The 13,718-nt window shown below is 49.9% G+C and overlaps 1 protein-coding gene across 10 annotated transcripts in view; it reads right to left on the bottom strand.

The window, feature by feature from the left end:
• Nucleotides 1–13,718, bottom strand: part of AMPD3 (adenosine monophosphate deaminase 3) — a 68,454-nt gene that overhangs the window by 15,544 nt on the left and 39,192 nt on the right. For 9 of the 10 annotated variants that reach the window (XM_030918330.1, XM_010384816.2, XM_030918326.1 and 6 more), the window contains 4 exons: nt 12,453–12,657; nt 9,008–9,170; nt 6,227–6,446; nt 3,900–4,029 (listed from right to left, as the gene is read on the bottom strand). In XM_030918330.1, coding sequence (XP_030774190.1) covers nt 3,900–4,029; nt 6,227–6,446; nt 9,008–9,170; nt 12,453–12,657 — 718 coding nt within the window. The remainder of the gene's footprint in view (nt 1–3,899; nt 4,030–6,226; nt 6,447–9,007; nt 9,171–12,452; nt 12,658–13,718) is intronic. The other variant, XM_010384820.2, reaches the window with a different exon arrangement.

Here is a 13,718-nt window from a genome sequence, read left to right as displayed (position 1 = left end):
GCAAACTGGCTCCCCCTCCCTGAGCCCAAGGGACCTACGGGAGCTCCCGGGGAGGACGACAGCAGCCTCACAGGCCAGGCTGCTGACAGCCATTAGACCACACTCTGGAGCTACTGTTGCGGCCGACTGGGCGCTCAGCCTGGGCTGGGGTGAGGAGGTGGCTGACCTCAGGGCAGGGAATGCTGTCCACGGCTGGCTGAGCATCTCCAAGTCATGCCAAACCAGATATTTGATCCACTGGACCTCTGTGAGCAATATGCCAGCCAGTCCATGTCATTAGCCACAGCCCTCACTCATCAGGGTCCTTCCTGCCATTAATCTTGCCATTTTTACCAGAAAGACAGACCACTGGACATTGGGGAAACAAAACAAAGCAGAAAACTGAAACATCCCCAAAATCCAGGCTCCTCAGAGATGAGGCTGGGCTCACGTGGGATGCACAAGAGAAGGTCAGCCTAGCTCAGCTCAGCTGGACACAGCTTGGTGCAACGAACTCGGCATGACTCAGCGGATTCTGGGCTTTCTGGTCCTGTTCTCTAGCTTACCAATGACACACCACAGGGGGGTCAGCCTATCCTTACCCCCGTGAGTCACAAGATAAATGAGGAAAACAACTGGACAATCCAGGAAGCACCCCATCCAAACTTCAGAATCTCAAGGGTGATTATTTTAGGAACAAAATAATTGAAGGTCATTGGAGGTCAGTGTTTTCAATTCACCAGAGGATCTAAGTGCATTCCCCATGTTCACCTAAGATTCAGATGTAAACAAAGAGCAGAGTTTCCAAACTTGGGACCTAAGCCAACACTGACCATTTCCATAACCATGGCAGGCATCGATCATCGAGGACAGCACTCTTTTCACTAAGCTTTAGGAGTGGCCTCTGGTAACTACCCCTAATTGGTCAGGTTTAGTATAGAAGATAAAACCTATTTGCTATTCTTAATATGACACTTAAACCACAGTAGACATCACCTATTTCTACCCAATTCCCAAGCAGCAAACACACTCAGCCCTTCTACCTTGCTTCTGCATAGAAAACAAGTGTCTCGGTCACATAGTCCTGCTGGCTGGGCCTCAGGGTATCTCAGCCCTTCACCTGCTGCAATGTGACGGGTGCCTTCACAGACACCAGCCACACAGATCCACGGCCACGTCACAGCTCCTGCCTCAGACCACAGCCCTGGTCTGCCCCGGGACACCAACAGCCGCTTTAGACAGATGGAGGCCACCATCCAGCCCGTTCTGGATTTTAGAAAGCAGCTCTCCTCCCCGTAGTACAGGCTATGAGAGTGCTGTCAAGGCCAAGTGTGGTGGCTCATGCCTGTAATCTCAGCACTTTGGGAGGCCAAGGCAGGCAGATCACCTGAGGCTAGGAGTTCAGGACCAGCCTGGGCAATATGGCAAAACCCCATTTCTACTAAAAATACAAAAATTAGCCAGGTGTGGTGCCAGTCACCTATAATCCCAGCTACTAGGGAGGCTGAAGCAGGAGAATCGCTTGAACCCAGGAGGTGGAGGTTGCAGTGAGCCGAGATTGCACCACTGCACTCCAGCGACAAGAGCAAAACTTCATCTCAAAAAAACAAAAAACAAAAAAAGAGAGTGCTATCAAGTAGGCAGCACCCAGGGGCAGGCACAGGCCTGGCTCATAGCAGACCTGCACCCATGTTTATGGACTGACTATGGTGCCTAAGAACAGGCCACTGTGTCATAGGTATCAAGGTCGTCTCTGTCCAGAGAAAACATTAACCCTAAGACTGCAGGAGAACCCTGGGGATAGGCTCTGATTTGTTACCCTAGCCCCACACCAGGACTCTTTCTCATGTTGTGACCACAGAGTGGTTGGTAGACCCAGGAACACCCACGGGGGCCCCACCTTAGAAGCAAACAGTGTCAGTGCCAGCACAGTCAGTAAGAACACCTTGGCCCCAGGCGGCAGGAAGCAGGTAAGCCCAGGGCATTCACGTATGCGCGGGACAGGACTGCAACGGGCTGGGAGAGGCGTTTCTTTGGACATGGGCCTGGGCATGTGCTAGGCATGTGAAGTTCTTTGGGCAGGGCTGAGAGGCGTTCACATAGTGATAGAGACATCCACCTGTCTGAACACCTAAGGCTCACAGAGAAGGAACAAATGGTGCTCGAAGGTAAAAATGCCAGGGTGCCCACGTAAGTGGTGTCTAAAACACCTTTCACTTCTGCCTGGAAATCGCCAAGACACTTCCGTAAGCCTCTCAGGGTGCATGAGCTGAAGCCAAACCCTTCTTAAAGCTCTTGATCCCATCCAAGTGGGAGTCTGTGTTGGACCCCCTGACGGGTAACAGAAGTGGGCTTAGGGCCTCCAGATATGGTCTTCCATCTGCATTGCTGAGTGCTCCCAGTCAGGAGGTCAGGGAGCCTAGAGCTGGGCTTTCCCAGAGGAGCCACATCCTCCCCTGGCCTATCCTCCCTTATCAAAGCTGACCCCAAAAAGAGGAAGTCCCCAGGAGGTCCCAGCTGAGACAGAGCTCCTGTGGAGATGACAACCCCACTGTGACTCCATTCAGCTTCGGCCATCCCTCCTCCAAGAAAAGCCTGATGCCCACTCTTCCCCAAGGAGCTTCTCTCCCAGCTCACCACCACACCCCAGCCCACCTCCCTGCCTTCTGTGGGAAACCTATAGCCCCTGCATGATCCAGGACCTCCCCACATATCTGCAGCCTTACTCTCCCCACAACCCACTGCTCCCTGCTCCCGATGACTGAGCTCCAGCCACACTGCACTGCTTGCAGTTACGTCAACGCACTGTTCTGACTCTCTCAGATCATCCCTCCCTCCTGACATTTGCACATCACGTGCCTCTACCTGGAATGCCACCACTTCTATTCCCCTACCACACCCTCTGCCTGGCAAGCTCCTACTCACTCTAAGTCAGCTCAGTTCTGGCCTCTCCCTCAAACCACCTGGTTGACAGGAAGTGACTCTTGCTCACCATCAAACGCCCCCTGCCTAGCACTGACCCTGTGCCTCATTGCACAGCGCTTCAGCAGAAGAGAATAGAAAGGCTGGGGCCACGATCATTTAACCTTCACTCCTACCACAGCTGCAGCCCCTGCAGGCGAAGACTGCCAGGAGCCCCAGGCAAGGCTGCCATCCCCTCGGTGGGAGAAGAGAGGCAGAGATCTGAGCATATCAGAGACTTTTCTTTAAATCCACATGATCCTGAAGGATGCAAAACCACAAACTCCCAACTCCAGAGAGATTTTTTTTTTTCAGGGAATTTAAATTTTATTTTATTAGCTTATTTATTTTACTTTAAGTTCCAGGATACATGTGCAGAACGTGCCGGTTTGTTACATAGGTAAATGTGTGCCATGGTAGTTTGCTGCACCTATCAACCTATCACCTAGGTATTAAGCCCAGCTGGAAGCCATCATCCTCAGCAAACTAACACAGGAACAGAGAAACCAAACACTGCATGTTCTCACTCATAAGGGAGCTGAACAATGAGAACACGTGGACACAAGGAGGGGACCAAAGAGATCTTTACAGCTGTGTCTTTCCTTGATGACTCTAATACATACCCTACCTTAAAAGTAGGCTGTGCTCAACTTTTATGACCAATTAATAGGCTGTGCCCTATTTTCCAAGGAAGAGGGCACATCCCAACAGATATACAATGAGTACAATGGTTTCCACCTAGAGTGATTCAAGTGCTGTCTGAGACCCAGCCTGACACAAACGTAACTCACCCATCTTCCTTCTGCATGTATACTTCATACCCCTCTGGCCACGAAGGCCGCCCTTAGCCAGGAGCCCTGACGTTCTCACAGGGGACAAACCTCAGACTGGCTCAGGGCATCCCATGGTCTGGGAGGGGGACCGGGAAGGGCAGCTGTGAACACTGGCCCCTAACGCACCTTTCTCACGTTATAGAAGTCCCGGTGGGGGTTACTCTTCAGCTCTTTGAACTCAGACATTTCGTTTAACATCTCATGAAGGCTGAACTTGGATTCCAGAAAGTTCAGTCGTCGGTGACAATAGGTTTTCCTGAAAGTTGGAGATGGGGAGAGACCACAGTTGAGCAGAAGTCACATCGAGCTCTCCAGTTTGGAGGCCCCCAGCATCTGCAGGGGCCAACCCTGGCTGGAAGGGTCAGGATGAAGCAGGGTGGAATGAGGAGGTTCCGGTTTTCTGCAGACCCTGCTGAACTGCTGAGTCACACCACAGACTCTATAAAGTCAGTGGAGAGTCAGGAGATGGGGCAATAGCAGGCCAGCTCTGGGACCTCATACAGGTGTTTTGACTTCTAGTTTATGTGTTTAGGGAATTAACCGCAAGCCTCCATTTCCCATGAGTAAATATCAGGTGGTAACACCCAAGGCTGAAGTAAGGGTTAAACTGGTTTACGCCTGAGAAAGGGCCTGGCTCCAAGCACAGTGGATGCTCAGTGGAGGTCTCCCTCCTTCATCCCCTCCTTTCCTTCCTCTTTTCTATCCTCAGCCACTTGTCATTCCTTGAAGAAGGAATTTGTTGCCCGGAGGACTGATAACACAGTCAAACTCCAAGGCATGACCTGCCCGCCTTGGGTTGCAGAGGAACCAGCCCCCTGACCTAATGGCCATGGCCCAAGGACCTCTCAACTCTGAGGCTTCACGACAAGAGGATGTTTTGCATCATGGGCGGGTTGGGACTGTAGGGATATTTGTTACCAAGACAGAAATCTCTGTAAGGACTGATGCCCCCAGATTCCCACCAACTCAGAGAAGGGGTTTTTATGATTTCTCAGCCAGTAAAGGCCACTGGGGATGGGGATGCTCACTGCTGTGGCCAACCACCAGCCCACACCCAGCCCAGGTGCCTAGCCACACACCTGCATCCACAGCCACACAGAACCTTCAACCACAATTCATGCTACCCTGCTTCCTTGTGCCCCCAGAACAAACAGCAGCTTCCTTGGCATCTAATCACGTAGACTTCCATAAGAGCATCTGTCAGTGCTGCAACGGCACAGTCAGCCATCTGCCCAGACAAGCCCCAGAGTGGATGGAGCACAGGACAGCCTCAGAGTCAGAAGGGAGTTTAAACGCCGCCTCACTCAATCTCTCTCCCCAGGCAGCATCCTCACAACCCCCTAGATGGGACAGCCACTGCCTGCACACCTGGCTGAGGACAGCCTCCGAGGAACCGCCCTGCCCTTCCCATGCCTTAGTCCTGCCCTCAGATCAGGGAGGACTAAGAGTCATGCTGCCCATCAACCTTGGGCTCACTATGCCACTTTGGAGACTGGCATCACAGGATTCCCAGAAAACCAGAGAGAAGGTCCTCAGGAGTGACCAGCACCTCCCCTCACCCAGACTCCCACTCCCAGCACAGCCACTCTGAGGCTTACTGGGTCCGGGCATTACTGATCAGCCTAAGTGCCCACCAAGAAGTGAGGGGGCCAAATTCAGAAAGATGGCTGCCCACCAGGTTAGCTGGAGCCAAGCCCACAAGCATCATGGGGCATCATGCCCATGAGCAAAGTTCCCCAGGCTCGCTGCATGCTCCTCTCCAGAAACCCAGAAAATCCAAGGCCTGAAGCAATGTCTTCATCACTCCTCACAGATATGCTCTGGGCTGGTAACTCTCTGCAAGGCTGCTGTCCTGCCTGGGGAGACGGATGACAGACATTCAGAGGCACCTGGGTGGCCACCAGCAAGCAGAGGCTCCACACTATGCATGCAGAAGGGACAAGGAGGCCGGGCATGGTGGCTTACACCCATAATCCCAGCACTTTGGAAGGCTGAGTTGGGTGTATTACCTGAGCTCTGGAGTTTGAGACCAGCCTAGGCAACATGGTGAAACTCCTGTCTCTACTAAAAATATAAAAATTAGCCATGGTGACACTTGCCTGTAGTCCCAGCTACTTGGGAGGCTGAGGCAAGAGAATCATTTCAACCCAGGAGGCAGAGGCTGCAGTGAGCCAAGATCATACCACTGCACCCCAGCCTGGGCAACAGAGCAAGATGCTGTCTCAAAAAGAAAAGGAGGTGGGGACAGGGACTACCAAGTCTAAGGCTATGCCAGTCTATGAAGGAAAACTGTTGCAGAAACCCACAAAGCACTGAGGAAAGGAGAAACCACACTCTTTCTGGGATGCTTTAAGTACAGAGGACCCCAGGGCAGAGGGGTAAGGCCTTTCTTATCTCCTTCCTACAGAACAGCACCTGTGCAAAGAGAGGCAGCTGCGGAGAAGCTGGCTTACGTGGGGCCATCAGTGATGAGAGCCAGAATGTGGCTCATGTCCACCGTGTACGTCTCCAGGTCAGGGTAGGGCAGGCTGTGCGGTTCCTGGCGCTCCAGCATCTTCTTGTTATCATACACGAAGAGAATGCCCCCCTGCATGTGGACCAAGTAATCCAGGTTGGGGGGTGCATCGTCCAGGCAGTAGGGGTCTTCCTGGGGCAGTGGAGGAGGGTGGAAGTCTGCAAAACAGGATTGAGGGATGGCAAAGTGCCCCTCTATGGGCTCAAAAGACATGGAGGCCTGCCCTGGTCTTCCTGCCCAAAATCCAACCCCACACCGGCCCTGCATCTGATGTGCTCTTCCCTGCTTCCTTCCCAGCACTTACCACCATGTCAAACCATGTCACTTCTTTATTTCAGATATGACGTCTTCTCCACTCCAATAGAAACTCCATGCAGGCAGAGACTTTAATTTGTGCTGTTTACTGCTACGTGTCTAGAACAGTCCCTGGCACATGGCTAGCACTTCAACAATTTTTTAAAATTTAACTGAAATGGGCTTCATTTTCCTCAGCACTTCAGAGATCCCAGGAATATTAAGAAGGGCAGCGGTATCTTCTCCCAGGAAGAGAACAGATTGCACCTGGACTGCCCAGTGGGAATAAGTGTCCTGGGCCAGGCCAGCTGAGGGGCTAAAGAAGCTACTCCCTCCCCAAAGGAGCAAAGGATAGGGAACTTGTCTCTCTCAGAGCGGGGAATGCCAGTGATAAAGCCATCTGCTCCCCACCACTATAGGTTAAGGTTAGAATTAGCCAACAGGAGGCAGAAAACTCCTCTATGCAATTTCCCTGCTGTGAGACTTTCAGCAAACTCCTTTACCTCTCTGAGCCTATCTCCTCATCTGAAGATAACACCCCCTGCCTTAACTGGCTGCTGTGAGGGTTGCAATAGTGTGTATAGGAAAATTCTTCATAAAGAGTAATGCACTACAAATAATGAATTATAGGATATTATTCTTATTATTCTCATAATTAGTTTTCCTGACTCTTGATAAACTCTGTCCCTAAGGAATGTATTGATGCTAAATATTAGTAGAGCTGGAGGCTTCAACTCCATGCAGCTCAGTCGGCACCATCCAGGATCAGCTGCTCAGCTGCCGGCATAGGCAGGAGCAAACCTCAAGATCTGCATCAAAGGAAGTTGCCAAGGCAGAGTGACCTGCCTGGGCCTCCTCCATCCGTGCTTGGAAGGAACAGACCATCCCTAGAGTACATGTAAGGAGCCACAAAGGGGCTGATGCAGGCAGAGGTGGAGAGGGACGTGCCCCATCAGGTATGGTCACAGGCCAGCTCAGGAGGCCCTAATGCATGCAGCAGTCTGTGAGATGCAGGCAGTTCAAGCTCCAGGTAAAGCTACAGCCTGCACACTCGGAAGTTGCTCCTCTTCCCCATATTCATGCCCAGAACACGGGGGTCCTCTGTCCACGTAAAGTACACATTTGACAGTCATTTCTGTCTGTCTTTGCCAAAACTGAGATGGTAGGATCCACTTCCCTCAGATAGGGAAATGGACTCAAAGGGCTGAAATTTACCTAGGGCCCCAGATGTTCAAAGTACAGGACTTGAAATTCAAGGGAGCCAGAGACTGGGGCAACTTGGCACCACCAGCTACCCCCAGAGGCAGCCAGGGTCCCAGGCACTGATGGAGACCACCAGGGCCCTTATGTGTCCCCCTACCACCAACTTTCAGGAGTGGGGTTTCCTATTGTCCTCATTACCGCCCCTGCTGCTGTTAGGTCCTTCACGGTGAGGCTTCATGAGGAAACCACCCAGACCTCTCGGATCTCCCCTTCCCTGAACTCGGCAGCATAAATGCAGCTACCACTTACTGAATACTCACTAGATGCCAGAACTGAACTGAGTACTTGAAATGTATTCTCCTGTTTAATCCTCACGACAGCTCTTGGAGATAGATATTATTTGCATTTCCATTTTATAGATTACATTTTACAAAGTGAGGCTTAGAGAAATATCTTTCCCCAAATCCCAAGAAATTGATGGAGGCCAGATACAAATGCAGCTGTGTTTGACACCAGAGCCTACATCATCTTCCCAGGGAACATGCCCTCTGTTCCTGCTCCCTCCCCAATCCACCCTACCACCAATTTGGTATTTACTGTCTGTATTCTTTTAAATATGCCACATGAGGCCAGGCGCAGTGGCTCACGTCTATAATCCCAGCACTTTGGGAGGCCAGGGCAGGAGGATCACTTGAGTCCAGGAGTTTGAGACCAGCCTGGGCAACATGGTAAGACCCCTATCTCTACAAAACATAATAATATTTTTTTAATTAGCTGGGTGTGGTGGTGTGTGCCTTTGGATACCAGCTACTCGAGAAGCTGAGGTGGTAGGATTGCTTGATCCCAGGAAATTAAGGCTGCAGTGAGCAGTGATTGCACCACTGCATGCCAGCCTGAGCAACAGAGCAAGACCCTATCTCAAAAAAAAAAAAAAAAAAAATCCCACATGAGACTGCCTGTCTCCCTGATGGACTCCTAAGAACAAGGACTGTCTTTCACTTCTCTCTCTTAACTTCAACAGTTCAGCTCTTCACAGGTGAGGCATACAGTACACATACAATCAATCCTTGGGGGAACCATCAAACATCAGTGTGGGAGAAGTCAATGCAAGAACACTGTCCTCTTAAAATACCATCAGGGGAAATAGATCAAGCCAGCAAAAAGCCCGAGTAGCTCTCGGTCCCCCCCAGTTGGGACCCAACCTCCAGCCAGAGCGCCGTACCTGGAAGGCCCTCTTTCGGAGGTGTAGTATCTGCCTGCGGATGACCCAGGTACTGGGATGTGATCCGCGGGAAGCGGTGGTAGGCGAGCCTTGCATATTTCTCCCGGATCATTAGGGCCTTGGCCAGGCTCTTGGCTGCCTGCTCGTAGTCCTCCAAAGTGATCTGCAGAAGGGAGGCAGGCAGGAAAGGGTTCACACAGCAGGCCTGAGACTGCCATCCTTGGAAAGATGTGCTTGTAAGACTGGCCCTTGCCTGGTATCTGGGAACCTGGATTTCAGGAGGGTTCTCACCACTCCCTGACTAGTAAGAGTGGTTCATTGCACCTAAACTACTTGTGCAAACAATATGGTTCATGTTGGACACCTGCTTTCCTTCTGGGAGCCTGGAATTTGAGATCTGCTATGCAGATGTGTGACCAGCCTCAGTGAAAACCCTGGGCACGGAATCTCTCATGCGCTTCCCTGGTAAACAACACTTCCCACGTGTGCTGTCACAATGTGATGCTGAAGGTATTCGGTAAGTTCTGATGACTCCGCTGGGAGAGGACCTTGGAAGCTTGCACCTCGTATCTTCCATGTATCTCTCCCTTTGCTGATTTGCTCTGTATCCTTTCACTGTAATAAATGAAAGCTGTAAGTACAGCTATATGCAGAGTCCTATGAGTCCTCCTGGTGAATCATCCAACCTGGGAATGGTCTTGGAGAACCCCAACACAGGAGACACAGGAGGAGTGAGGGGCGTTGGAAGAGAGATGAGCGCTCCAGCCAGCACACCCAGAAGCTGGTTTCACATTCAGCTAATTAAGCCAAAAGTCTGTTTTTGCACCAGGCCCATGAAGGGACAAAGCCTGAGTCCTACCCCTGAAGGTGATGAGCGCCATCATTTTCAGTTGATAAAATTCATGTGTCCTTCATATGTTGAAACAAATCAAAAAGCAAAAGCAAATTCTGCATGCTCAGCCTGCTTCTTTGCCAACCCCACACTTCTGATTAAATCTGTTAATCACCCAACTCATCCAGGCAACAAGACCCATTGTCATGTGTTATGTGCCAGACCTTTCCATAGATTTCATTTTGCTCCTTACTGCAACCCATTTTGCAAATGGGAAAACTGAGGCCCAGGGAGGATAAATCACTTGCCAGGAAGCTACAAAGTCAAATTTCAGACTCTAACCTGATTGAGCCCCAAAGTCTAAGGATGTTCTGCTTTACCAGAGCAGCCTCATATTCAAAGATGAATGAGATAAATTCCCACCTTCCAACAGGCTCATTAATCTTAGTCTGTTTGGGAAGGATGAGAATCACAGAAAAATGCTTGGGGAGACAAGTGGCCAAACAGACACAATGCGGGGTAAGGGGTGCAGCAGAGGGAAGCACCACATGCTGGTATAGCCCAGAGGAGGGAGGGCTGGGGCCTGAAAGTGTTCCCCTCTGCTTTAATAAAATCATCATTTTTAATTTTGCAATATTTTAAACATACACACAGGCACCAAAGATAATATAATCTACCTTCTAGAGCTGACAATATTAATATTTAGCATAATTCTTTCAAATTTCTCACAAGTTTAAAGAAATAAATCATCACAGATACAGCTAAAACTCTACCCTCCTCCCTACCCCATCCTCAGAGGGAAGAAGTCTGAATATATTTTTCCTATGCATGTTTTTATACTTTTACTCAATACTACTTCTTGCTTTTTGTTACAGTGGTAGATTCTCCTTTCCTGCCTCCAAATGTCCCCATAGGGTATGTGAATTCCTTTTATACCTTCCAGTGGATGGCTTCTGAGAGCAGCAGGAATAGGTGAGCAGACACAGACATCTTAGACAAAAATACGTCCCTGCCAACAACAAAGCCAAACACTTTCCCTGGGCAACCAATGGACTCAGCATGACAGGGGCTCAGGCCATGGCTAAGGACATCAGAGAGGATGCTCAGGACCCCTGTGGACTAGTAGCCACTAGCCAAATTTATAGGCATCACAGGACCCATGGCTGGCAGCAGACCTACTGCGTGCCAAGGAGATCTGCAAGATCAGCCTGCCTCTCATGGACACTTAGCTTTCTGAGGACCAATTGCCCAGTTCAGGTGCTCCATGTACTACTCTGTGCCAGCCAGGAGACTAGGAGAAAGAAGCTAGTACATGTTAGTACATGCTACGGGCTGATGTCCTCCTGTTCAGCTGGTGGTCGGCCCACCTCGACTCTTGCTTTCCAATGCTCTGCCCACCTGCCTGAGGCTGGGTGAACACCAAAGACTCATGGTCAAGATGCTAATCTCCAGACAAGGCCTGCATTTTTCTCAATCCAATCTAAACTCCCAACCATGGGAACTTAATTAAAATAAACTATGACACACCCTCACAAAGGAATACTATGTACATATTTTTTAAAAGGACAAAGAAGTTATGTATATATTGATATGGCATTATCTTTAAGATGTATTGTTAAGTGGAAAATGCAAGATGCAGTATAATGTAGATTGTAAACTACGATTTTTATAAAAATAAGTAAATAAACTATGTATGCATAAATAATTGTAGGTACATAGATCATATATGTGAGAATACATAAGAAACCAAAACCAATGGTTGCCTCTGAGGAGGAGAATGGGTGGCTGAATTGATACCATTTTTGTATCTTTTAAATTTTGTACCATATGCAAGTGTTCTCCATTACATATAACCAAAAAATTTTTGAAAGCTAGGGTATATTTTATAGGAAGAGCAATAAGTTGCATTGCTGTCTCGGATTCACCATATTTTCTCAGCTACTGTTAAAAAGAGAGACTAACGAAGCCAACTGAGGCGTTAAGTAGTGAGTTGGGGCCAGGGCACTAACTCAGTGATATTTCTCTCCCAGAAGTAGGCATGCATAAAAAATGCATCATCCAATCAGGTAAAATTAGCACATTTTCAGTGACTGCATTAACTCACTTAGTGTAAACCAATTTGCTCAATTTCTAAACAAGATTCTCTCTTCCCAGCTGGGGGGATCTAGCCTATATTTAAGGGTACTGAACCTATATGTAAGAAGAGATGATTTAGCAACAACTAATTTCACACAAACCGTTCAGTATCATTACTTTGAATCTACTAAACATTTGGCAACACTGAAAGGCCCAAGCTGGCACCTTTCTCATCGGGCTACAGGGACCAATTCCAGCTTTCTAGACTTAGAGAACATGTGGAAGTTACAAGCCACAGACACAGTGTGCCAGCCTGCACCCCAAGGCCCTCCTCACAGGGAACAGGCAGCCACTGAGACACCACACCCACACCCCACAACCTCTGCTAGTACCCTCCTTGCCTCCTGTGCCTCCTCTTTGCCTTCTCCCAGACACCCGTGGACAGGACCAGGCTCCAGAGGTGGGCACGACCCTGTGGCCCATGGGGCCCCGGCCTCTGTATGCAAGGCACATTCAACACTCCCACCGACGCCTTACCCCGGCACAGTAATCTCCGCTGATGGTGACCCGCTGGAACTCAGGCATGGCATAGGGTGCTGGCGTGGGCTGGGAAGTGGCTCCAGTGACCACAGGGGTTGTGGGAGACATGGCCGGACTGGCTGCCGGGGGGCCCTTCCAATCTTGCTGTGTCGGCATTTGCAGAGACAGGGACTGGGACCGAATCATCTTGAAACTTTTCTTTCTAAGAGCCAAGGACAAGGAAAAGTGGGAGACATCAGCAGCTAATTGGGGCGAGTGATAAAGACTCTGCTGTGTGTGTGGCAGGAGAATTTTGCTATGATTAATCACTGGTGCTGGCCCTACCATTAAGAAGTTTCTAATTATTCATGCCTTCCTCTTACACATGTCTGCATGAGATGGAACACAGCCCTCCAGACACCCCTACCTGTGGTCACCATGCACCACTCAGGGCTGTTTGCACAGCCCACAGAAGATTAAAGCAGGCAAATGTCCCAGGAGACAGACAGACAAATGGCAGACCACACTGCATGGGCTCTAAAACCACAGGCACTAGAGGGGAGGACAATAGCAAATCATGTGGGCTTTCCCCACAGTGTGGACAGCATGCTAGCTTCAGATAACACAAACTCTCAGTCCCAACATATGAACAGTCTCAGAAAGGACCAGGAATAGGGTCACAGAGAGACAAGCACACTGCATTTCACACAGACATTTGGGGCATTGGAGCCAGAAGAGACAGGATGCTTAATCAGTCCAATCTCCTTGTTTTACAAAGAAGGAGTAGAGAGAGTGCTCAGGACCCCTGTGGACTAGCGACCGCCATCCAAGCTTACAGGCATCATAGGCCCCATGGCTGGCAGCAGACCTACTGGGTGCCAAGGACATCTATAAGATCAGCCTGCTTCTCACAGACACTTTCCCAGAGATGGGAAAGGGCTGGCACAAAGTCACACGGCACAGTGGCTGCTCCATCCAGCCTCCACCCCTGCTGCTCCTTCCTCTAGCCTGCCGTGTGCCATCCTGGCTGCCGCTGCTGGAGCAAGCACAGATATGTACCTCTGTTTGGGGAGAGGGATTGATCAGTACCAAATGCAGGTCCCTCTGGACCTGTTGCCTTGGCACCAAAAGATGAGTACACTGGCTCTTGGGCCCAAGGTTGGTTTAAATTGCCACAAGCCCATGCTTATTTGCAAGGCTGATTTGTGATGACTCCACCTTCCTCATTCATGAAATAGACATCAGATGATGTCACTGCAAGTCTCTTCTGCAGGAAGAGAATTA

This window comes from Rhinopithecus roxellana, chromosome 15 (genome assembly GCF_007565055.1).
Source record: "Rhinopithecus roxellana isolate Shanxi Qingling chromosome 15, ASM756505v1, whole genome shotgun sequence".
NCBI classification, from domain to species: Eukaryota; Metazoa; Chordata; class Mammalia; order Primates; family Cercopithecidae; genus Rhinopithecus; species Rhinopithecus roxellana.
This window is presented reverse-complemented; position numbering and strand designations above follow the sequence as displayed.